We start from the raw sequence: 26,163 nt of genomic DNA, 5'->3' as shown, positions 1-26,163 counted from the left end.
GTTCACCCATGACTGCATGGCCAGGCACGACTCCAACACCATCATTAAGTTTGCCGACGACACAACAGTGGTAGGCCTGATCACTGACAACGATGAGACAGCCTATAGGGAGGAGGTCAGAGACATGGCCGTGTGGTGCCAGGATAACAACCTCTCCCTCAACGTGACCAAGACAAAGGAGATGATTGTGGACTACAGGAAGAAAAAAAAGAAGAGGACTGAACACGCCCCCATTCTCATTGACGGGGCTCTAGTGGGGCAGGTTGAGAACTTCAAGTTCCTTGGTGTCCACATCACCAACAAACTATCATGGTCCAAACACACCAAGACAGTCGTGAAGAGGACACGACAAAGCCTATTCCCCCTCAGGAGACTGAAAAGATTTGGCATGGGTCCTCAGATCCTCAAAAAATTCTACAGCTGCACCATCGAGAGCATCCTGACTGGTTGCATCACCGCCTGGTATGGCAACTGCTTGGCCTCCGACTGTAAGGCCCTACAGAGGGTAGTGTGTACGGCCCAGTACATCACTGGGGCCAAGCTTCCTGTCATCCAGGACCTCTATACCAGGTGGTGTCAGAGGAAGGACCTCCAAATTGTCAAAGACTCCAGCCACCCTAGTCATAGACTGTTCTCTCTGCTACTGCACGGCAAGCGGTACCGGAGTGTCAAGTCTAGGTCCAAAAGACTTCTCAACAGCTTCTACCCCCAAGCCATAAGACTCCTGAACAGCTAATCATGGCTACCCGGACTATTTGCACTGCCCCCCCCCACCCCATCTTTTTACGCTGCTGCTACTCTGCTAATTATTTATGCATAGTCACTTTAACTCTACCCACATGTACATATTACCTCAACTACCTCAACTCGCCGGTGCCCCCGCAAATTGACTCTGCACCGGTACCCCCTGTATATATAGCCTCCCTACTGTTATTTTATTTTACTTCTGCTCTTTTGTTCTCAACACTTTTTTGTTGTTGTTTTATTTTACTTTTTTATTAAAAAATAAATGCATTGTTGGTTAAGGGCTGTAAGTAAGCATTTCACTGTAATGTCTACACCTGTTGTATTCGGCGCATGTGGCCAATAAAATTGTATTTTATTTTATTTTATTTTATTTGAAGTTGGAAGTTTACATACACCTTAGCCAAATACATTTAAACTCAGTTTTTCACAATTCCTGACATTTAATCCTAGTAAAAATTCCCTGTTTTAGGTCAGTTAGGATCACCACTTTATTTTAAGAATGTGAAATGTCAGAATAATAGTAGAGAGAATGATTTATTTCAGCTTTTATTTCTTTCATCACATTCCCAGTGGGTCAGAAGTTTACATACACTCAATTAGTATTTGGTAGCATTTCCTTTAAATTGTTTAACTTGGGTCAAACGTTTCGGGTAGCCTTCCACAAGCTTCCCACAATAAGTTGGGTGAATTTTGGCCCATTCCTCCTGACAGAGCTGATGTAACTGAGTCAGGTTTGTAGGCCTCCTTGCTCGCACACGCTTTTTCAGTTCTGCCCACACATTTTCTATAGGATTGAGGTCAGGGCTTTGTGATGGCCACTCCAATACCTTGACTTTGTTGTCCTTAAGCCATTTTGCCACAACTTTGGAAGTATGCTTGGGGTTATTGTCCATTTGGAAGATGCATTTGCGACCAAGCTTTAACTTCCTGACTGATGTCTTCAAATATTGCTTCAATATATCCACATAATTTTCCTTCCTCATGATGCCATCTATTTTGTGAAGTGCACCAGTCCCTCCTGCAGCAAAGCACCCCCACAGCATGATGCTGCCACCCCTGTGCATCACAGTTGGGATGGTGTTCTTCGGCTTGCAAGGAACCCCCTTTTTCCTCCAAACATAACGATGGTCATTATGGCCAAACAGTTCTATTTTTGTTTCATCAGACCAGAGGACATTTCTCCAAAAAGTACGATCTTTATCACCATGTGCAGTTGCAAACCGTAGTCTGGCTTTTTTATGGCAGTTTTGGAGCAGTGGCTTCTTCCTTGCTGAGCGGCCTTTCAGGTTATGTCGATATAGGACTCGTTTTACTGTGGATATAGATACTTTTGTACCTGTTTCCTCCAGCATCTTCACAAGGTCCTTTGCTGTTGTTCTGGGATTGATTTGCACTTTTCGCACCAAAGTACGTTCATCTCTAGGAGACAGAACGCATCTCCTTCCTGAGCGGTATGACGGCTGCGTGGTCCCATGGTATTTATACTTGCGTACTATTGTTCGTACAGATGAACGTGGTACCTTCAGGCGTTTGGAAATTGCTCCCAAGGATGAACCAGACTTGTGGAGGTCTACCATTTTTTTTCTGATGTCTTGGCTGATTTCTTTTGATTTTCCCATGATGGCAAGCAAAGAGGCACTGAGTTTGAAGGTAGGCCTTGAAATACATCCACAGGTACACCTCCGATTGACTCAAATGATGTCAATTAGCCTATCAGAAGCCATGACATAATTTTCTAGAATTTTCCAAGCTGTTTAAAGGCACAGTCAACTTAGTGTATGTAAACGTCTGACCCACTGGAATTGTGATACAGTGAATTATAAGTGAAATAATCTGTCTGTAAACAATTGTTGGAAAAATTACTTGTGTCATGCACAAAGTAGATGTCCTAACCGACTTGCCAAAACTATAGTTTGTGAACAAAAAATGTGTGGAGTGGTTGAAAAACGAGTTTTAATGACTCCAACCTAAGTGTATGTAAACTTCTGACTTCAACTGTATGTAAATGTGATATATCATTAATTAATTTTGTATACATTTGCAAAAATGTCTAAAAACCTATTTTTGCTTTGTCATTATGGGGTAATGTGTGTAGCTTGATGAGGGGAAAAAAAACAAATGTAATCCATTTTAGAATAAGGCTGTAACGTAACAAAATGTGGAAAAAGTGAACGGGTCTGAATACTTTCTGAATGCAGTGTATTATTGAGGATTTCATGTATTTTATGATACAGTGTTCTGGTCTTGGGAGATAAAGTGAAGCATTATGCCCTCTTTTCAGTTGGTGTGTGTGTGTGTGTGTGTGTGTGTGTGTGTGTGTGTGTGTGTGTGTGTGTGTGTGTGTGTGTGTGTGTGTGTGTGTGTGTGTGTGTGTGTGTGTGTGTGTGTGTGTGGTCGTGTTGCCTTGTAATGAGAATCTGCCTGTGACGCGGAGATAGTGCTCTGTGACCTTGTGCAATACAAGGATCATTGCCTTCCCTACTCACAGACCCAGATGCATCTCACCCCAACACAACGTGTTAATGTATTCACAATCCTCCACCTGGATTATCCTCCAAACTGGTTGTACATTGGAACTCAACTACTTCCTGGTTCCATTTGGAGAAGGCTAAGCAGGGCGATGAAGGTGAAGGTGGAACCTGCAGGTATTAAATAGCCCATCTATACCTATATATATTATATTGGTATTATTTAGCCTACCTATAGAGTGGGATTAAATACCACTGCTGTTTGATGTTCTCTGTGTAATTACCAATGATGTATATAAACCCTAGATTGCCGATGATATGTATTGGCCGTTGAGAGGCTTTGAAGCCATCGGGCGGCCATATTGGAACTCCCCGTTAGGCGCAGTCCTCCATAGGAATTAATGGTATTCTACAGTATTTAGTGTTTCAAGGACAAATTGACATGTATTTAGTATTTTTGTTGTTATAGTGGTGACAGTAACATTAGTCATCTCTAAATATATATATTTTTTTCATGTTTAAGCTGTATGTTTAGCTCACATAATTAGAATTTAAAAGTATACATTACGTTGTCTGGAATAGAATACATTTGGCAAAAAAATGAATGTAGGACATTAATAAATGCATTTCTATAGGTTCCAAAATATTTTTTACAACGACGGGGGAGTGCCAAGATGGAGGCAAGGTGGCTTCAACACAGCGCCCCCTATCAGACATCTAGTGTATATATATATATATATAAATAATTGGTTATTACAGAGAACATCATCATAGATGAGGATCAAACATGATTGATGGCTAGATTATCTTTAATTGTTTTTTTTGCACTGTTGACACTTAATTGGTTTACAGTGCTACTGGTCCGTTGACACTAGCTATATTGATTAACGGGATGCAAATAGGCTTGGTGGAATCCCTGGAAAAAACCGTTAAGTCTAGGGTAATGTTAGGATAGGGGGTAATTTATGACAATAAAGCCCCAGTGATGAGGAAGCTATGCACTGTGTCTTTGTTGGGGTATGATATAATGGTGCCATAGGACAACATGTATGACAAGGGACGTAAATATATATAATATAAATATAAATATACAAGGGCCATGTTACTGACTATGCAAGATGTGATGGGTTCATTTCAAACTTCAAAAAAACGGAATTGTTTTTAATTAAAATGTGAATGGTTCCATATTGATGGTTGGGTTCCATTTTAATCAGTTACATCTCACCAGTCAATGCTGGAACTGCCCAGTAGGGTAACCAAACAACCTGGGTTCAAATACTATTTGAAATCTTTTAAATACTTTTTGGAGCATTTTGCTGAAAGGCCAGGTGGGTGGGGTTTGCAAGTTTGGGTAGCCCAGCTAAAGTATTTGAAATAGTATTTGAACCCAGGTCTGTAACTAAATGGGTTAACGGAGCAGAGGCTTCAGGTCAAGTCAACGACAGAGAATCCTAAATTATTAATCTACACAGCGATGGATGCTATGAGGAAGTCTAGGTGTTGAATGAGTGGGCCTCTCTGGTTACACTGTGCTGCGTGTGTGTGTGTGTGTGTGCGTGTGTGCGTGTGCGCGTGTGCGCACGTGTGTGTGTGTGCATGTGTGTGCTCTGCTTCTCTGAAGTGAGCCGTTATGTAACATTTAGGAATGATTTACCCTTTCTTCGAACACTGTTTGCAGGTTTGAATTCTGCCTTCAGCTCTGAAATGGTTGATGTGAACCAAAGCTGTAAAGCTGTAAAGTTAGACATATATTCAGTGACATTGTTGCGTTCGGGATGTAAACACACTTGTTTTGAAGGGGCAATCTACGATTGCTACATCCAATTCTTAGACTTTTTAATGAATAATACATACCCATTGATTCTGGAAGAATAGAACATATAAATGCCTCATGATCTTCGTTCAACCATCGAAACCCAAAATATATGTTTATTTTTTGTACTCCATTGTTGGTAAACAATGTAATTGTAAACAAACACTGTACGGCCCCAAAAACATGGTTCAACTATCGTGTTGATGTCATGGATGGGCAGTATTTGCATCCGTAGCTCTGTCTATACATTTGAGAGTGGCTACTTTTCTCCAACCTCATCCCTCAGCTTTTTACTAAAACAGTGAAAGGGTGTCGGTGTTGTTGTTGTTGTTTGAACTGCAGATTTCCCCTTTAAAGGGTATGGTTTGTTTTATTGTGTATCCAGAATCCTCCACTCACCTTCAGTTATTACTTAAATATTGTGGAAATTGTAGCTTGCAAATCGTGTGATTGTCGATGTTGTGTGTGTGCGTGCTTTTGTGTCTTTTCTTTATGAGTTGTTAGGTAGATTATTACTGTATGAGTTGTTAGGTGGATTATTACTTTATGAGTTGTTAGGTAGATTATTACTTTATGAGTTGTTAGGTAGATTATTACTGTATGAGTTGTTAGGTAGATTATTACTGTATGAGTTGTTAGGTAGATTATTACTGTATGAGTTGTTAGGTAGATTATTACTGTATGAGTTGTTAGGTGGATTATTACTTTATGAGTTGTTAGGTGGATTATTACTTTATGAGTTGTTAGGTAGATTATTACTTTATGAGTTGTTAGGTAGATTATTACTGTATGAGTTGTTAGGTAGATTATTACTGTATGAGTTGTTAGGTAGATTATTACTTTATGAGTTGTTAGGTAGATTATTTCTTTATGAGTTGTTAGGTGGATTATTTCTTTATGAGTTGTTAGGTAGATTATTACTTTATGAGTTGTTAGGTAGATTATTACTGTATGAGTTATTAGGTAGATTATTACTGTATGAGTTGTTAGGTAGATTATTACTGTATGAGTTGTTAGGTAGATTATTACTGTATGAGTTGTTAGGTGGATTATTACTTTATGAGTTGTTAGGTGGATTATTACTTTATGAGTTGTTAGGTAGATTATTACTTTATGAGTTGTTAGGTAGATTATTACTGTATGAGTTGTTAGGTAGATTATTACTGTATGAGTTGTTAGGTAGATTATTACTTTATGAGTTGTTAGGTAGATTATTTCTTTATGAGTTGTTAGGTGGATTATTTCTTTATGAGTTGTTAGGTAGATTATTACTTTATGAGTTGTTAGGTAGATTATTACTGTATGAGTTATTAGGTAGATTATTACTGTATGAGTTGTTAGGTAGATTATTACTGTATGAGTTGTTAGGTAGATTATTTCTTTATGAGTTGTTAGGTAGATTATTACTGTATGAGTTGTTAGGTAGATTATTACTTTATGAGTTGTTAGGTAGATTATTACTGTATGAGTTGTTAGGTAGATTATTACTGTATGAGTTGTTAGGTAGATTATTACTGTATGAGTTGTTAGGTAGATTATTACTTTATGAGTTGTTAGGTAGATTATTTCTTTATGAGTTGTTAGGTGGATTATTTCTTTATGAGTTGTTAGGTAGATTATTACTTTATGAGTTGTTAGGTAGATTATTACTGTATGAGTTGTTAGGTAGATTATTACTGTATGAGTTGTTAGGTAGATTATTACTGTATGAGTTGTTAGGTAGATTATTTCTTTATGAGTTGTTAGGTAGATTATTACTGTATGAGTTGTTAGGTAGATTATTACTTTATGAGTTGTTAGGTAGATTATTACTGTATGAGTTGTTAGGTAGATTATTACTGTATGAGTTGTTAGGTAGATTATTACTGTATGAGTTGTTAGGTAGATTATTACTGTATGAGTTGTTAGGTAGATTATTTCTTTATGAGTTGTTAGGTAGATTATTTCTTTATGAGTTGTTAGGTAGATTATTACTGTATGAGTTGTTAGGTAGATTATTACTGTATGAGTTGTTAGGTAGATTATTACTGTATGAGTTGTTAGGTAGATTATTTCTTTATGAGTTGTTAGGTAGATTATTACTTTATGAGTTGTTAGGTAGATTATTACTGTATGAGTTGTTAGGTAGATTATTACTGTATGAGTTGTTAGGTAGATTATTACTGTATGAGTTGTTAGGTAGATTATTACTTTATGAGTTGTTAGGTAGATTATTTATTTATGAGTTGTTAGGTAGATTATTACTGTATGAGTTGTTAGGTAGATTATTACTTTATGAGTTGTTAGGTAGATTATTACTGTATGAGTTGTTAGGTAGATTATTACTGTATGAGTTGTTAGGTAGATTATTACTGTATGAGTTGTTAGGTAGATTATTGAGGGTGTTTGTGAACCAAAAGGAGGCATAATTTGCTACAGTGTAAATCAATTTGTTCCTCTGCAGTCGACTGTCAATTTCTTAGCCCTGCGGTGCAGCACATTCCAGAGCTGTGTCTGTTACTGCAGATGAAAGACTCAGTTTCACTAAAGAGGGCAAGTGGAGACAGCTTCCACATGCCTTCCCAGGAAGGTTTCAGTGGGATGAATTACCTCCATTACCTCATATGCTTATGGAAAACAAGAGCAGACGGTCTGACACATTTGGTGGATACTAAAAGGTATTTTTCATAAAATGGGTGGTGTTCAGTGTATTGGGCAGAAGGTCCCCGGTTCGTCTGGACAAGAAGGGAAATTGTAAAGTGAACATTTTGAGTTAATACCGGCCTATTCACAATGACTGTTTTCTGACCTTGTTCATACAAAGAATGACAGTGGGGAAAAGAAATGGCGGAGAAATGGTTGTGGATGTTAATGCCATGGAGAGGATGCTGGAGCTCGCGTGGTAAACGTGATGGACAAGGTAGAGCTGTCTGCTGGGTGGTGGTGGTGTTGTCGTTGTTGTTGTTGTTGTTGTTGTTGTTGGTGGTGGTGGTGGTGGAGGTGTTGTTGTTGTTAGTGGGGATGGTATTGTTGCTGTTGTTGTTGTTGTTGGTGGTGGTAGTGGTGTTGTTGTTGGTGGAGGTGCTGTTGTTGTTGTTGGAGGTGTTGTTGTTGGTGGTGTTGGTGTTGTTGTTGGTGGTGGTGGTGTTGTTGTTGGTGGTGGTGGTGTTGTTGTTGGTGGTGGAGGTGTTGTTGTTGGTGGTGTTGGTGTTGTTGTTGGTGGTGGTGGTGTTGTTGTTGGTGGTGGTGGTGTTGTTGTTGGTGGTGGTGGTGTTGTTGTTGTTGGTGGAGGTGTTGTTGGTGGTGTTGGTGTTGTTGTTGGTGGTGGTGGTGTTGTTGTTGTTGGTGGAGGTGTTGTTGTTGTTGTTGGTGGTGGTGGTGTTGTTGGTGGAGGTGTTGTTGTTGTTGGTGGTGGTGGTGTTGTTGTTGGTGGTGGTGGTGTTGTTGTTGGTGGTGGTGGTGTTGTTGTTGGTGGTGGTGTTGTTGGTGGTGTTGGTGTTGTTGTTGGTGGTGGTGGTGTTGTTGTTGGTGGAGGTATTGTTGGTGGTGGTGTTGTTGGTGGTGTTGGTGGTGTTGTTGTTGGTGGTGGTGTTGTTGTTGTTGTTGGTGGAGGTATTGTTGTTGTTGGTGGAGGTGTTGTTGTTGTTGTTGGTGGTGGTGGTGTTGTTGTTGTTGGTGGAGGTATTGTTGTTGTTGGTGGAGGTGTTGTTGTTGTTGGTGGAGGTGTTGTTGTTGGTGGTAGTGGTGTTGTTGTTGGTGGTGGTGGTGTTGTTGTTGTTGGTGGAGGTATTGTTGTTGTTGGTGGAGGTGTTGTTGTTGTTGGTGGATGTGTTGTTGGTGGAGGTATTGTTGTTGTTGGTGGAGGTGTTGTTGTTGTTGGTAGAGGTGTTGTTGGTGGTGGTGTTGTTGTTGTTGGAGATGGTGGTGTTGTTGTTGTTGGTGGAGGTATTGTTGTTGTTGGTGGAGGTGTTGTTGTTGTTGGTGGAGGTGTTGTTGTTGTTGGTGGAGGTATTGTTGTTGTTGTTGGTGGAGGTATTGTTGTTGTTGTTGGTGGAGGTGTTGTTGTTGTTGGTGGAGGTGTTGTTGTTGTTGGTGGAGGTATTGTTGTTGTTGGTGGAGGTTTTGTTGTTGTTGGTGGAGGTGTTGTTGTTGTTGGTGGAGGTGTTGTTGTTGTTGGTGGATGTGTTGTTGTTGTTGGTGATGTTGTTGTTGGTGGTGTTGTTGTTGTTGGAGATGGAGGTGGTGGTGAGGGTGGTGCCTAAAGGGGTTATGCTTGGTGGGAAGAAAGGGTGTGTACTGTCTTGGAGACAATCAGTGGTTATATGTTGTTAGCCGTACGTACTTCAGTGTCAATTCTCATCATTCTAGAACACACAAGAAAAACATTCTAAGTAGAGTCCTACAATTGGCTAATATACTGTGGTTGTCATATACTGCATACTGTGATTGTCATATACTGTATGTTGTTGTTTTCATCTAGAGGAAGAGCGCCATGTGAGAGCCAATGACAGGGACTACAATGATAAGTTCCCATATGCTGTAAGTGAGACACAAAGCACATGGTATCACAGTGTATCAATGAGACTGTCATATCCTTAGATGTAGATGATCTTGACCATTCTAAAATTGTCCCCCCCCCTCCCCTCCAAAGGACAATCACATCAAAACCTCCAAGTACAACGTCTTCACCTTCCTGCCCATCAATCTGTTCGAGCAGTTCCAGAGAGTGGCCAATACATACTTCTTAGTCCTGCTCATATTACAGGTATGCATCCGACATCATGGTGTGACATAGTGTGCTTGTACAGATTCCATGAACGTATCATGCTTTATACACAGATCCCATGAGCATTTAAAATTAAATCACATCATTCTATCTCATGTAAATTAAATATTTAATGTCGTTCGTAAAATGATCTGACAGATCTGAGCCCATTCCATCGTGCATGTTGAATGTACGTTAGTCAATGATCTGACAGATCTGAGCCCATTCCATCGTGCATGTTGAATGTACGTTAGTCAATGATCTGACAGATCTGAGCCCATTCCATCGTGCATGTTGAATGTACGTTAGTCAATGATCTGACAGATCTGAGCCCATTCCATCGTGCATGTTGAATGTACGTTAGTCAATGATCTGACAGATCTGAGCCCATTCCATCGTGCATGTTGAATGTACGTTAGTCAATGATCTGACAGATCTGAGCCCATTCCATCGTGCATGTTGAATGTACGTTAGTCAATGATCTGACAGATCTGAGCCCATTCCATCGTGCATGTTGAATGTACGTTAGTCAATGATCTGACAGATCTGAGCCCATTCCATCGTGCATGTTGAATGTACGTTAGTCAATGATCTGACAGATCTAAGCCCATTCCATCGTGCATGTTGAATGTACGTTAGTCAATGATCTGACAGATCTAAGCCCATTCCATCGTGCATGTTGAATGTACGTTAGTCAATGATCTGACAGATCTAAGCCCATTCCATCGTGCATGTTGAATGTACGTTAGTCAATGATCTGACAGATCTAAGCCCATTCCATCGTGCATGTTGAATGTACGTTAGTCAATGATCTGACAGATCTAAGCCCATTCCATCGTGCATGTTGAATGTACGTTAGTCAATGATCTGACAGATCTAAGCCCATTCCATCGTGCATGTTGAATGTACGTTAGTCAATGATCTGACAGATCTAAGCCCATTCCATCGTGCATGTTGAATGTACGTTAGTCAATGATCTGACAGATCTGAGCCCATTCCATCGTGCATGTTGAATGTACGTTAGTCAATGATCTGACAGATCTGAGCCCATTCCATCGTGCATGTTGAATGTACGTTAGTCAATGATCTGACAGATCTGAGCCCATTCCATCGTGCATGTTGAATGTACGTTAGTCAATGATCTGACAGATCTAAGCCCATTCCATCGTGCATGTTGAATGTACGTTAGTCAATGATCTGACAGATCTAAGCCCATTCCATCGTGCATGTTGAATGTACGTTAGTCAATGATCTGACAGATCTAAGCCCATTCCATCGTGCATGTTGAATGTACGTTAGTCAATGATCTGACAGATCTAAGCCCATTCCATCGTGCATGTTGAATGTACGTTAGTCAATGATCTGACAGATCTAAGCCCATTCCATCGTGCATGTTGAATGTACGTTAGTCAATGATCTGACAGATCTAAGCCCATTCCATCGTGCATGTTGAATGTACGTTAGTCAATGATCTGACAGATCTGAGCCCATTCCATCGTTGTCAGGCATCAGTGTGTAGCGGTAGGACGGAGTCAGGCGCAGGACACAGAGCTAGTAGACAACGTTCTTTACTCGTAAATAACAAATGAACATAAACTCCACGCATGGAGGACAATCCCGCTCACCAGTCGATAACACCAAACATAGAACAAACACGCACACAACACAGTGGGAGCCAGAGGGTTAAATAGGGAACAAATAGACATATTGGAAACCAGGTGTATACAATGAAGACAAAACAAGTAGAGCACCGAAACATCAATCGGTTGCAGCTAGTAATCCTGTGACGACGAATGCCGAAGCCTGCCCGAGCAAGGAGGAGGAGCAGCCTCGGCTGAATCCGTGACAGTACCCCCGCCCCTTGACGCGCGCCGACACCGGCCTCGGGGACGGCCAGGAGGACGCGGCGCAGGGCGAGTCGGATGACGATGGTGGAAATCCCTCAACATGGAGGGATCGAGGATGTCCCTCCTAGGGACCCAGCACCGTTCCTCCGGACCGTACCCCTCCCACTCCACGAGATACTGCAGACCCCCCACCCGACGCCTCGAATCCAGGATGGAACGGACCGAGTACGCCGGTGCCCCCTCGATGTCCAGTGGGGGCGGAGGAACCTCCCGTATCTCAGACTCCTGGAGTAGACCAGCTACCATCGGCCTGAGGAGAGACACATGGAACGAGGGGTTAATACGATACTCAGGAGGAAGCTGTAACCTATAACAAACCTTGTTCAATCTCCTCAGGACTTTAAATGGCCCCACAAACCGCCGACCCAGCTTCCGGCAGGGCAGGCGAAGGGGCAGGTTTCGGGTCGAGAGCCAGACCCGGTCCCCCGGTGCATACACCGGGGCCTCACTGCGGTGGCGGTCGGCGCTCGCCTTTTGTCGCCTGATGGCCCGTTGCAGTCGTACATGGGCAGCGTTCCAGGTCTCCTCCGAGTGCCGAAACCATTCATCCACCGCAGGTGCCTCGATCTGGCTCTGATGCCAAGGTGCCAGAACCAGCTGATAACCTAATACACAATGAAATGGAGACAGGTTAGTGGAGGAGTGGCGGAGGGAGTTCTGGGCCATCTCTGCCCAGGGGATGAAAACCGACCACTCCCCCGGCCAGTCCTGGCAATAGGACCACAGAAACCTACCCACATCCTGGTTTACTCTTTCCACCTGCCCATTACTCTCGGGGTGAAACCCTGAGGTCAGGCTGACCGAGACCCCCAGACGTTCCATGAACGCCCTCCAGACCCTTGAGGTGAACTGGGAACCCCGATCAGACACTATATCCTCAGGTACCCCATAGTGCCGGAAGACGTGTGTAAATAGGGCCTCCGCAGTCTGTAGGGCCGTAGGGAGACCGGGCAGAGGAATGAGACGGTAGGACTTAGAAAACCGATCCACAACGACCAGGATCGTGGTGTTCCCTTGTGACGGGGGAAGGTCCGTAACGAAATCCACCGATAGGTGAGACCACGGCCGTTGTGGAACGGGTAGGGGTTGTAATTTCCCTCTGGGCAGGTGCCTAGGTGCCTTACACTGGGCGCACACCGAGCAGGAGGAAACATAAACCCTCACGTCCTGAGCTAAGGTAGGCCACCAGTACTTCCCACTAAGACCCGATGCCAGGATGACCAGAGGAGGGTGACGTGTGAGCCCAATAGATCAATCGATCGCGGACATCTAATGGCACGTACAATAAGACCCTCTGGACACTGGGGGGGAGTGGGCTCTGTACGTAACGCCCGCTCGATGTCCGCGTCAACCTCCCATACCACCGGTGCCAACAGACACGAAGCCGGAAGTATGGGAGGGGCTCCATAGGGAGGGACCTCTCCTCTGTGTCATACAGTCGGGACAGAGCGTCTGCCTTAGCATTCTGGGAACCTGGTCTGTAAGAAAGGGTGAACACAAAACGGGTGAAAAACATGGCCCACCTTGCCTGGAGAGGGTTCAGTCTCCTCGCCGCCCGGATGTACTCCAGATTGCGGTGGTCAGTCAAAATGAGGAAAGGCTGTTTAGCCCCCTCAAGCCAATGCCTCCACGCTTTCAGAGCCTTAACCACAGCTAACAGCTCCTGGTCCCCCACATCATAGTTGCGCTCCGCCGGGCTGAGCTTCTTCGAAAAGAAAGCACAGGGGCGGAGCTTTGGTGCTTTGGTGGTGTACCCGAGCGCTGAGACAATACAGCTCCTATCCCAGCCTCAGCTGCGTCCACCTCAACCTGGAATGCCAAGGAAGGATCCGGATGAGCCAACACTGGAGCCGAGGTAAACAGGTCCTTCGGGTGACCAAAAGCCCTGTCCGCCTCAGCTGACCACTGCAGTCGCACCGGTCCCCCCTTCAGTAAGGAGGTAATGGGAGCCGCTACCTGACCAAAGCCCCGGATAAACCTCCGGTAGTAGTTGGAAAAACCCTAAGAATCGCTGCACCTCCTTAACCGTGGTTGGAGTCGGCCAATTACGCACGCCGGAAATGCGGTCAATCTCCATCTCCACCCCTGACGCGGACAGGTGGTGCCCTAGGAAGGAGATGGACTTTTGAAAGAACAGACATTTCTCCACCTTGACGTACAGGTCATGTTCCAACAGTCGACCAAGCACCTTGCGCACCAGGGACACATGCTCGGCTCGTGTAGCGGAGTATATGAGAATGTCATCTATATACACCACTACACCCTGTCAGTGCAGGTCACTGAAAATCTCATCGACAAAGGATTGAAAGACTGATGGAGCATTCATCAACCCGTACGGCATGGTACCAAGATGTGGTACTAAATGCCATAGCAGCCGTCTCTTCCTGTGACAGAGGACACACGTGACTCCGGGGAAGTGCAGCGCCTACCTGGAGATTTATCGCACAATCCCCCTGTCGATGGGGTGGTGATTGAGTCGCCTTCTTTTTACAGAAGGCGAGAGCCAAATAGGCATATTCGGGGGGAATGTGCATAGTGGAGACCTGGTTTGGACTTTCCACCGTAGTTGCACCTATGGAAACACCTACACACCTCCCCGAGCACTGACGTGACCATCCCTTGAGAGCCCTCTGTTGCCATGAAATTGTGGGGTCATGAGAGGTTAGTCAGGGAAGCCCCAACACCGCTGGAAACGCAGGAGCATCAATCAGAAAGAGACTAACTCTTTCCTCATGCCCCTCCTGCGTTTTCATCCAGAGTGGAGCTGTGACCTCCCTAATCAGGCCTGACCCTAAAGGGTGACTATCTAAGGCATGTACAGGGAAGGGCACATCAACAGGAACATTAGGAATCCCTAAACTACGGGAAAACTTACGATCAATAAAGTTCCCAGCTGCGCCTGAATCTATGAGCGCCTTATGCTGGGAATGTGGGGAAAACTCCGGAAATTCGATGTCAATACACATGTGCGCAACAGGGAGCTCTGGGTGAGTCGGGTGCCTACTCACCTGGGACGGTCCACCAGTGCTCTGCCTGCTGCCTCGACTCCCTGAGGACCCTCCCCAACACCGACCAGCAGTGTGTCCTCTGCGTCCACAGTTGGTGCAGGAGACGGCCCCCCTTCCGGTCTCCCTGAGAGCAGCACCTCCGAGCTCCATCGGTGTAGGGTCGGAGGTGCTGGGGGATGGAATGGACGGCCCCTGATCCGGACGTCCGCGGGTCGCCAACAGGTTATCCAGCCTTATCGACATGTCCACCAGTTGTTCCAGGTTAAGGGTGGTGTCCCTGCAGGCCAGCTCCCGACGAACGTCCTCCCGTAGGTTGCATCGGTAGTGGTCAATCAAGGCCCTCTCATTCCATCCCGCGCTGGCAGCCAGGGTCCTGAAGTCCAGTGTGAAGTCCTGTGCGCTCCTCTTCCCCTGTCTGAGGTGGAACAGACGTTCTCCCGCCACTCTCCCCTCCGGTGGATGATCGAATTCCGCCCGGAAGCGGCGGGTGAAATCTTCATAGCGCACTGACGGCGCGTCTATTTCTCCCCACTCTGCGTTGGCCCACTCGAGCGCTCTCCCCGACAGACAGGAGATGAAGGCGGACACGCTCTCGTATCCCGAGGGAGCCGGGTGGATGGTTGCCAGGTAGAGCTCTACCTGGAGCAGAAAACCCTGGCACCCGGCAACTGTACCATCATATACCCTCGGGAGCGAGAGCCGAATCCCACTGGACCCAGGTGACGAAGGGGTGGACAGCGGTGTGGGCTGCTGGGTAGTTGGAGGAGGTGTAGGAAAAAAAACCTCTCTCCCATCGCTCCATGGTGTTCAAAACGCGCTCCATTGCGTTGCCGAGAGTCTGTATCATGGTCGCCTGCTGTTGGACGCGTTCCTCCACTGATCCGGAAGGAATGAATGTACCTGCTGACTCCATTTGAGGTCAGGCGTCAGTGTGCAGCGGACGGACGGAGTCAGGCGCAGGACACAGAGCTAGTAGACAACATACTTTACTCGTAAATAACAAAGGAACATAAACTCCACGCAGGGAGGACAATCCCGCTCACCAGTCGTTGACACCAAACATAGAACAAACACGCACACATCACAGTGGGAGCCAGAGGGTTAAATAGGGAACAAATCATGGACATAATGGGAACCAGGTGTGAACAATGAAGACAAAAACAAGTAGAGCACAGAAACATAGATCGGTAGCAGCTAGTATTCCTGTGACGACGAACGCCGAAGCCTGCCCGAGCAAGGAGGAGGAGCAGCCTCGGCTGAATCCGTGACAATCGTGCATGTTGAATGTACGTTAGTCAATGATCTGACAGATCTAAGCCCATTCCATCGTGCATGTTGAACGTACGTTAGTCAATGATCTGACAGATCTAAGCCCATTCCATGAATGTACGTTAGTCCTACTCTTTATTTCTCTTGAGACAGTCCTCCCAGTGACTGTACGCGTAGCCCTCTCTTCTGAGTTTGGACCTAGTATCTAGGTGTGTAGCAGTACAATTAGACCTTGTGGTCTGTAAATAGGCAGCCCTGTGGAATTGACTGTGTGGACTGTGTGGACCTAACCATAATACATAGTGTAGTGCCTCCACCTAGTAGGTAATATACCCATTAAGAATAAATGGTCTACCCACAAGGAATTATTAACCGGGCTGATTGGCTGAAAGCTGTGGTATATCAGACAATACCACACCTCCTCTGGCCTTATTGCTTAAATATAACATGACCACACAGTATATGAAACAACACAGTCAACTATTCCTTTAAGGCGAGGCACCACAGGCTGAAATGGAATGTTTGCAACTGATCCATTTTTAGATTTTTTTGGGTATTTTGGTCCTTTAATATGTCAAAAACGTTCTGTTTTCTTTTGTTCATCATACTACCGTCATGAACATTTCATGAATTTTAACCACATTCGAATGGACATCAATCCATAATTTCAAAACTCACTACATGTAATCATATATCATTTAAATGCCCATTTCATAGAGAATGTTACAAACTGTACTAAACATTTCCATGACATAGACTGACCAGATGAATCCAGGTGAAAGCTATGATCCCTTACTGATGTCACCTGTTAAATCCACTTCAATCAGTGTAGATGAAGGGGAGGAGACAGGTTAAAGGATGATTTTTAAGCCTTGAGCACCGTTTTGAGTCAAGAACTGCAACGCTGCTGGGTTTTTTACGCTCAACAGTTTCCTGTGTGTATCAAGAATGGTCCACCACCCAAAGGACATCCAGCCAACTTGACACAACTGTGGGAAGGAGTGGAGTCAACATGGGCCAGCATCAACATGAGAAGGCTTTCGACACCTTGTAGAGTCCAAGCCCTGACGAATTGAGGCTGTTCTGAGGGCAAAAGGTGGTGCAAGATATTAAGGCAGACTTCATCCAGTGTCCAGAAAAATGTATTTGCTTTATATGCAATAAAATAACAACAGCACATACTGAATTTCATGAGATATCGCCTCATTTGCATATTTCAATACAATATTTCAGAAAGTTGTAATAAAAAAAAAGTATTAGATTGGTGTCTATATTCAACTGGTAAAAGTTAATTGTGATATGATTAAGTGGGGGAAATCTGCATATTGGGGTGTGGTGCCTTGCCTTAACTAAACAACAACAAAGTAAAGTTATGAAATATTATTCAACTCAATTTAGTTTCAATAAACAACTCAAGTTGAACACATGTTATAAACCAACAATTATTATATTATTATGTAATTATTATACCCTTGGTATCACTACAGTGCCTTCGGAAAGTATTCAGACCACTTGGCTTTTTCCACATTTTGTTAGGTTACAGCCTTATTATAAAATTGATTAAATTGTATTTTTTTCCTCATCAATCTACACACAATACCCCATAATGACAAAGCAAAAACAGGATTGTAGAAATGTTTGCAAATTGTTTATAAAAAAAATTCCCCGGAAATATTACATTTCCATAACTATTCAGACCCTTCACTAAGTACTTTGTTGAAGCACCTTTGGCAGCGATTACAGCCTCAAGTCTTCTTGGGCGTGACGCTACAAGCTTGGCACACCTGTATTTGGGGAGTTTCTCCCATTCTTCTCTGCAGATCCTCTCAAATCAAATCAAATCAAATCAAATTGTATTTGTCACATGCGCAGAATACAACAGGTGTAGACCTTACAGTGAAATGCTTACTTACAAGCCCTTAACCAACAATGCAGTTTTAAGAAAAAATAAGTGTTAAGAAAGTATTTACTACATAAACTGAAGTAAACAATAAATAAATATAAATACAAATGCTCTTCAGTACGGTACATTCCACTGCCATTGTTTGTCTATGGAGATTGCATGGCTACGTGCTCTTTTTTACACACCTGTCAGCAACGGGGTGCAGCTGAAATAGCCGAATCCACTGACTTGAAGGGGTGTCCACACACATGTATGTCCCACATGCAAACACAGTGAACAATACAGTCCGTGCTAGAAAAAGCTCAAAGTAACCAGGGGGTTTACATAGCTACGGATATGATGTAAACGTATGGCTCCGTGTTCTCCTGTTCGTAGTTGATCCCTGAGATCTCCTCCCTGTCCTGGGTCACGACCACCGTGCCTCTGGTCCTGGTGCTGGTGATCACTGCAGTCAAAGATGCCACTGACGACTATGTGAGTTAGCTGTCCAGTTGCTATACCTATTGAATGATTGAATGAATGAATGATTGAATGAATTATTTAATTAATTTGATGATTAAAAATGTATATATATACAGCCAAGAAAAAAGTAGTACAGTTACACTCATTTGATTTACATTTTAAGTCATTTAGCAGATGCTCTTATCCAGAGCGACTTACAGGAGCAATTAGGGTTAAGTGCCTTGCTCAAGGGCACATCGACTGATTTTTCACCTAGTCAACTCGGGGGTTCAAACCAGCGACCTTTCGGTTACTGGCCCAATGCTCTTAAACGCTAAGCTACCTGCCACCCATTAGCCTTTCACATTGATATACATGTACACTACCAGTCAAAAGTTTGGACACACCTACTCATTCAAGGGTTTTTCTTTATTTTTACTATTTTCAACATTGTAGAATAATATTGAAGACATCAAAACTATGAAATAACACAAATTAAATCATGTAGTAAACAAAACAGTGTTAAACAAATCAAAATATATTTTATATTTGAGATTTTTCAAATAGCCACCCTTTGCCTTGATGACAGCTTTGCACACTCTTGTCATTCTCTCAACCAGCTTCACCTGGAATGCTTTTCCAACAGTCTTGAAGGAGTTCCCACATATGCTGAGCACTTGTTGGCTGCTTTTCCTTCACTCTGCCGTCCGACTCATCCCAAACCATCTCAATTGGGTTGAGGTTGGGGAATTGTTGAGGCCAGGTCATCTGATGCAGCACTCCATCACTCTCCTTCTTGGTCAAATAGCCCTTACACAGCCTGGATGTGTGTTGGGTCATTGACCTGTTGAAAAACAAATGATAGTCCCACTAAGCCCAAACCAGATGGGATGGCGTATCGCTGCAGAATGCTGTGGTAGCCATGCTGGTTAAGTGTGCCTTGAATTCTAAATAAATCACAGACAGTGTCACCAGCAAAGCACCCCCACACCATAACACCTCCTCCTCCATGCTTTACGGTGGGAAATAAACATACAGAGATCATCCATTCACCCACACTGAATCTCACAAAGAAAACAAATTTGGACTCCAGACCAAAGGACACATTTCCACCGGTCTAATGTCCATTGCTCGTGTTTCTTGGCCAAGTCTCTTCTTATTATTGGTGTCCTTTAGTAGTGGTTTCTTTGCAGCAATTCGACCATGAAGGCCTGATTCACACAGTCTCCTCTGAACAGTTGATGTTGAGGTGTCTGTTACTTGAACTCTGTGAAGCATTTATTTGGGCTGCAATTTCAGAGGCTGGTAACTCTAATGAACTTATCCTCTGCAGCAGAGGTAACTCTGGGTCTTCCATTCCTGGTGCGGTCCTTATGAGAGACAGTTTCATCATAGCGCTTGATGGTTTTTGTGACTGCACTTGAAGAAACCTTTAAAGTTCTTGAAATGTTCCGTATTGACTGACTTTCATGTCTTAAAGTAATGATGGACTGTCGTTTCTCTTTGCTTATTTGATCTGTTCTTGCCATAAAATGGACTTGGTATTTTACCAAATAGGGCTATAATCTGTATACCCCCCCTACCTTGTCACAACACAACTGATTGGCTCAGACACATTAAGAAGGAAAAAAATCCACAAATTAACTTTTAAGAAGGCACACCTGTTAATTGAAATGCATTCCAGGTGACTACCTCATGCAGCTGGTTGAGAGAATGCCAAGAGTGTGCAAAGCTGTCATCAAGGCAAAGGGTGGCTATTTGAAGAATCTCAAATATAAAATATATTTTGATTTGTTTAACACTTTTTTTTTGGTTACTACATGATTCCATATGTGTTATTTCATAGTTTTGATGTATTCACTATTATTCTACAATGTAGAAAATAGTTTTAAAAAATAAAGAAAAACCCTGGAATGAGTAGGTGTGTCCAAACTTTTGACTGGTACTGTATATGTACATCTATTATCAGCTATTGGCAGTGCATGACCATTGTAAAATACATCTTCTCTATTTCAGTTCAGGTATAAAAGCGATCAACAGGTCAACAATCGTCAGTCTCAGGTACTCAGGGGAAAGTAAGTATGAATCCTCAATGAACACTATGGACCTTTAATGTGAACATTGATTGTGCAAATAGCAAACTTTTTTTTGTACCTTCAAAATTGCACAAAAGAGATGAAGACGTTTCTTTGAACAGGATAGATTTTATGCTTTTGTGCTTATGATAATCACCATTATGTCTGTTCTATTGAGAAAAGACTGTGTATCTGTCTCAGTCTACAGAATGAGAAGTGGATGAACGTATGTGTGGGAGATATCGTCAAGCTGGAAAACAATCAGTTTGTGGCAGTGAGTCATTTTCTTTCAATTTCACACTTAGATGCTCCCATAAACTCATGAATAACATCCACGTCATTCCTTGCAACGAGGGCTATTCCTCTACTGTACCTGTAATGGTCTACTGTGAAGCAGCGGTGCAGAGATTGGTCTACTCCCTGCTGCCTGCCAGTAATGCCCTCTCCCTCCTCTCCTACAGGCTGACACACTACTGCTCTCCAGTAGTGAACCATATGGACTGTGTTACATAGAGACAGCTGAGCTAGACGGGTAAAGATGCTGCATGTATTTGCTTCTGCGAGGCTGGGGAAACTGAATAATACATTTTAAGCGGGGGGGGGGGGGGGGGGCTGGTTCGAAAGAGGGCTATCTGTGTCACAGTGTTTCAGCAGTGGTTTTTACACTCTGAGCATCATCAGGAAATAAGACAGTTGCTGATGGTTGAGGATTTGTCCCAGTTTACCGTAGCAGTTCTGTGAACTGGTTTGTTTGAGCCAACTCTAGTATACTACAGTACATGAATGAGTCACCTTGAACCACAAACAGCTCTCTGGTCTGTTTGCGCTCTCACCACTGACCACTATCTACCCTTGTTTAAATGTTTCAGTTGCAACTTGCACTTTATGTGTGGGAACCCCCCCAACCAAAAAAAAAAGACATTTTTTTTTAGTGTGTGCTTTTTTTTGCCATGGGGCAGAGAGAGAAAATTGTAGTTTTATAGCTAATCTCATGCTATTGTACACATTTTGCTATGAGACTGAAAGACAATGTTGCTGTTTTAAAGCTCAGGTATTCTTGAAAGACCGGACAATCAACTTTTTTCCCACAAATATTTGTCTTAATATTAACAAAATGTGAAATATACTCTACCGCTCAAATGTTTTAGAACACCTACTCATTCAAGGGGTTTTCTTTATTTGTTACTATTTACTACATTGTAGAATAATAGTGAAGACATCAAACCTATGAAATAACACAGATGGAATCATGTAGTAACCAAAACAGTGTTAAACAAATCAAAATATATTTTAGATTTTAGATTCTTCAAATAGCCACCCTTTGCCTTGATGACAGCTTTGCACACTCTTGGCATTCTCTCAACCAGTCACAAAAACCATCAAGCGCTATGATGAAACTGTCTCTCATGAGGACCGCCACAGGAATGGAAGACCCAGAGTTACCTCTGCTGCAGAGGATAAGTTCATTAGAGTTAACAGCCTCAGAAATGGCAGCCCAAATTAATGCTTCACAGAGTTCAAGTAACAGACACATCTCAACATCAACTGTTCAGAGGAGACTGTGTGAATCAGGTCTTCATGGTCGAATTGCTGCAAGGAAACCACTACTAAAAGGACACCAATAAGAAGAAGAGACCTGCTTGGGCCAAGAAACACTAGCAATGGACATTAGACTCAGTTGGTATAGCATGGCGCTTGCAACGCCAGGGTTGTGGGTTCGATTCCCACGGGGGGCCAGTATGAAATAAATGTATGAAAAAATGTATGCACTCACTAACTGTAAGTCGCTCTGGATAAGAGCGTCTGCTAAATGACTAAAATGTAAATGAGTCCAAATTGGAGATTTTTGGTTCCAACCGCCGTGCGCGGTTGATTCTATTATTGACTTACCTTTATCTAGAATCTAGAATCTCCAGTTGAAACTAGCTAGCCAGCTAACTAGCTACTTGCTATTAGCCACAGCTAGCGGTGTTTCACCCAGAACATTGGATTTTTTTTTCTGCGGGATTAATTTTAATCACTGGACATTGATCACCGGATATTCGGCCAGTCTGCACAGCGCGTTATCGACCCAGAACATATCAGTTTTTCCGCCGGAATCACTGAATCACTGGACCTTTAACTCCGGATTCGTCGCTACCAGCTAGCTACAACAAAACGGACGCTGTGGTCTGGCTAATCATCATCCTGAGCTAGGCCCATCTCCCGGCTATCTACCTCTCTGTCAACCGGACGGGACCACCTAGTGTTGACACGGAGCCCCGCCGATCCTACACGACTGGTCTGCCGACGAAATCGTCTGATGTGGTTACGACGTTAACCACGAAGATTCCATCCATCTGCTAGCCCTGGCCCGCTAGCACACGCTAGCCGTGGCCTCCTACTCACTAGTACTTCACCACCGGACCTTATGATAACTCAGCTATACAGCTGATATCTGCTGGACTGTTCCTTTTTACGGTACTACATCCTGTTTATGTTTAGCCTCAGCCCAAACATGGTTAGTTTATTGTTGTTTCGGTTATTTCTAATTGTACTATATCACTGTAGACCCCCCAGCCTAGCTAAACCTGCATTAGATAGCTCCTTTGCCCCTCCCCCAATACACGCGGAGACCGACTCAATTGATGCCTCCAGCGATGCTATCTCTTTCATTGTTACCCAACGCTTAGGTTTACCTCCACTTTACTCATATCCTTCCATATCCTTGTCTGTACATAATGCCCTGAATCTTTTCTATAACACCCGGAAATCTGCCCCCTTTATTCTATGTACCCAACGCACTAGAAGACCAGTTCTTAAAGCCTTTAGCCGTATCCTTATTCTAGTCCTCCTCTGTTCCTCTGGTGATGTAGAGGCTAACCCAGGCCCTGCAGCCCTCAGTATCACTCCTACTCCCCAGGCGCTATCATTTGATGACTTCTGTAATCGCAAAAGTCTTGGTTTCTTGCACATAAATATCAGAAGTCTACTTCCTAAGTTTGAGTTATTCACTGCGTTAGCACACTCTGCCAACCCTGATGTTCTAGCAGTGTCTGAATCCTGGCTCAGGAAGGCCACCAAAAATTCTGAAATGTCCATCCCCAACTATAACATTTTCCGTCTAGATAGAACTGCCAAAGGGGGTGGAGTTGCAATCTACTGTAGAGATAGCCTGCAGAGCTCTATCATACTATCCAGGTCTGTGCCCAAACAGTTTGAGCTTCTACTTCTAAAAATCCACCTTTCCAGAAATAAGTCTCTCACTGTTGCCGCTTGCTACAGACCCCCCTCAGCCCCCAGCTGTGCCCTGGACACCATATGTGAATTGATTGCCCCCCATTTATCCTCAGAGTTTGTACTGCTTGGTGACCTAAATTGGGATATGCTTAATACCCCAGCCATCCTACAATCCAAGCTAGATGCCCTCAACCTCACGCAAATTATCAACGAACCTACCAGGTACAACCCTAAATCCGTAAACATGGGTACCCTCATAGATATCATCCTGACTAACATACCCTCTAAATACACCTCAGCTGTCTTCAACCAGGATCTCAGCGATCACTGCCTTATTGCCTGCGTCCGTAACGGTTCCGCGGTCAAACGACCACCCATCATCACTGTCAAACGCTCCCTAAAAAACTTTAGCGAGGAGGCCTTCCTAATTGACCTGGCCCAGGTATCCTGGATGGATATAGATCTCATTCCGTCAGTAGAGGATGCCTGGTTGTTCCTTAAAAGTAATTTCCTCTCAATCTTAAATAAACATGCCCCATTCAAAAAATACAGAACTAAGAACCGATATAGCCCCTGGTTCTCCTCAGACTTGACTGCCCTTGACCAGCACAAAAACATCCTGTGGCGTACAGCATTAGCATCAAATAGCCCCCGCGATATGCAACTTTTCAGGGAAGTTAGGAACCAATATACACAAGCAGTCAGGAAAGCAAAGGCTAACTTTTTCAAACAGAAATTTGCATCCTGTAGCACTAACTCCAAAAAGTTTTGGGACACTGTAAAGTCCATGGAGAATAAGAGCACTTCCTCCCAGCTGCCCACTGCACTGAGGCTAGGAAACACTATCACCACCGATAAATCTACAATAATCGAGAATTTCAACAAGCATTTTGCTACAGCTGGCCATGCTTTCCATCTGGCTACCACTAACCCGGCCACCAACTCTGCACCCTCTGCTGCAACTTGCCCATGCCCCCCCCCCGCTTCTCCTTCACACAAATTCAGACAGCTGATGTTTTGAAAGCGCTGCAAAATCTGGACCCCTACAAATCAGCTGGGCTAGACAATCTGGACCCTTTCTTTCTAAAACTAGCCGCCGAAATTGTCGCTACCCCTATTACTAGTCTGTTCAACCTCTCTTTCATAACGTCTGAGATCCCCAGAGATTGGAAAGCTGCCGCGGTCATCCCCCTCTTCAAAGGGGGTGACACTCTAGATCCAAACTGCTACAGACCTATATCCATCCTGCCCTGCCTTTCGAAAGTATTCGAAAGCCAAGTTAACAAACAGATCATCGACCATTTCGAATACCACCGTACCTTCTCCGCTATGCAATCCGGTTTCCGAGCTGGTCACGGGTGCACTTCAGCCACGCTCAAGGTCCTAAACGATATTATAACCGCGATTGATAATAGACAGTACTGTGCAGCCGTCTTCATCGACCTGGCCAAGGCTTTTGACTCTGTCAACCACCGCATTCTTATTGGCAGACTAAATAGCCTTGGTTTCTCAAATGACTGCCTCGCCTGGTTCACCAACTACTTCTCAGATAGAGTTCAGTGTGTCAAATCGGAGGGCCTGTTGTCTGGACCTATGGCAGTCTCTATGGGGGTGCCACAGGGTTCAATTCTTGGGCCGACACTTTTCTCCGTGTATATCAATGATGTCGCTCTTGCTGCTGGTGACTCTCAGATCCACCTCTACGCAGACGACACCATTTTGTATACATCTGGCCCTTCATTGGACACTGTGTTAACAAACCTCCAAACGAGCTTCAATGCCATACAACAATCCTTCAGTAGCCTCCAACTGCTCTTAAACACTAGTAAAACTAAATGCATGCTTTTCAATCGAACGCTGCTGGCACCCGCCCACCCGACTAGAATCACCACTCTCGACGGGTCTGACCTAGAGTATGTGGACAACTACAAATACCTAGGTGTCTGGTTAGACTGTAAACTCAACTTCCAGACTCACATAAAGAATCTCCAATCCAAAGTTAAATCTAGAATCGGCTTCCTATTTCGCAATAAAGCCTCCTTCACTCATGCTGCCAAACATGCCCTCGTAAAACTGACTATCCTACCGATCCTTGACTTCGGCGATGTAATTTACAAAATAGCCTCCAACACTCTACTCAGCAAATTGGATGTAGTCTATCACAGTGCCATCCGTTTTGTCTCCAAAGCCCCATACACTACCCACCACTGTGACCTGTACGCTCTTGTTGGCTGGTTCTCACTACATGTTCGTCGTCAAACCCACTGGCTCCAGGCCATCTATAAATCACTGCTAGGCAAATCCCCGCCTTATCTTAGCTCATTGGTCACCATAGCAGCACCCACCCGTAGTCTACGCTCCAGCAGGTATATCTCACTGGTCATTCCCAAAGCCAACACCTCCTTTGGCCGCCATTCCTTCCAGTTCTCTGCTGCCAATGACTGGAACGAATTGCAAAAATCTCTGAAGCTGGAGACTCTTATCTCCTTCAATAACTTTAAGCATCAGTTGTCAGAGCACCTTACCGATCACTGCACCTGTACACAGCCCATCTGAAATTAGCCCACCC

At 43.9% G+C, this 26,163-nt stretch overlaps 1 protein-coding gene across 1 annotated transcript in view; it reads left to right on the top strand.

Moving 5' to 3' along the window:
* Positions 1-3,317: 3,317 nt before the first annotated feature.
* atp8b4 (ATPase phospholipid transporting 8B4) overlaps positions 3,318-26,163 on the top strand; it is a gene marked incomplete at its 3' end in the record, with an annotated part of 53,672 nt that continues 30,826 nt past the window's right edge. Inside the window, exons 1-7 of the mRNA XM_084168612.1 lie at positions 3,318-3,392; positions 9,488-9,546; positions 9,659-9,772; positions 18,235-18,333; positions 20,317-20,375; positions 20,577-20,649; positions 20,837-20,907. Coding sequence (XP_084024738.1) covers positions 3,368-3,392; positions 9,488-9,546; positions 9,659-9,772; positions 18,235-18,333; positions 20,317-20,375; positions 20,577-20,649; positions 20,837-20,907 — 500 coding nt within the window. The 5' untranslated portion in view covers positions 3,318-3,367. The remainder of the gene's footprint in view (positions 3,393-9,487; positions 9,547-9,658; positions 9,773-18,234; positions 18,334-20,316; positions 20,376-20,576; positions 20,650-20,836; positions 20,908-26,163) is intronic.

The sequence above is a fragment of the Coregonus lavaretus genome (genome assembly GCF_964263955.1).
Source record: "Coregonus lavaretus genome assembly, chromosome: 9".
In the NCBI taxonomy this organism is placed as follows: Eukaryota; Metazoa; Chordata; class Actinopteri; order Salmoniformes; family Salmonidae; genus Coregonus; species Coregonus lavaretus.
Note: the sequence above shows the minus strand (reverse complement) of the source record. Positions and strands in the feature narration are given on the sequence as shown.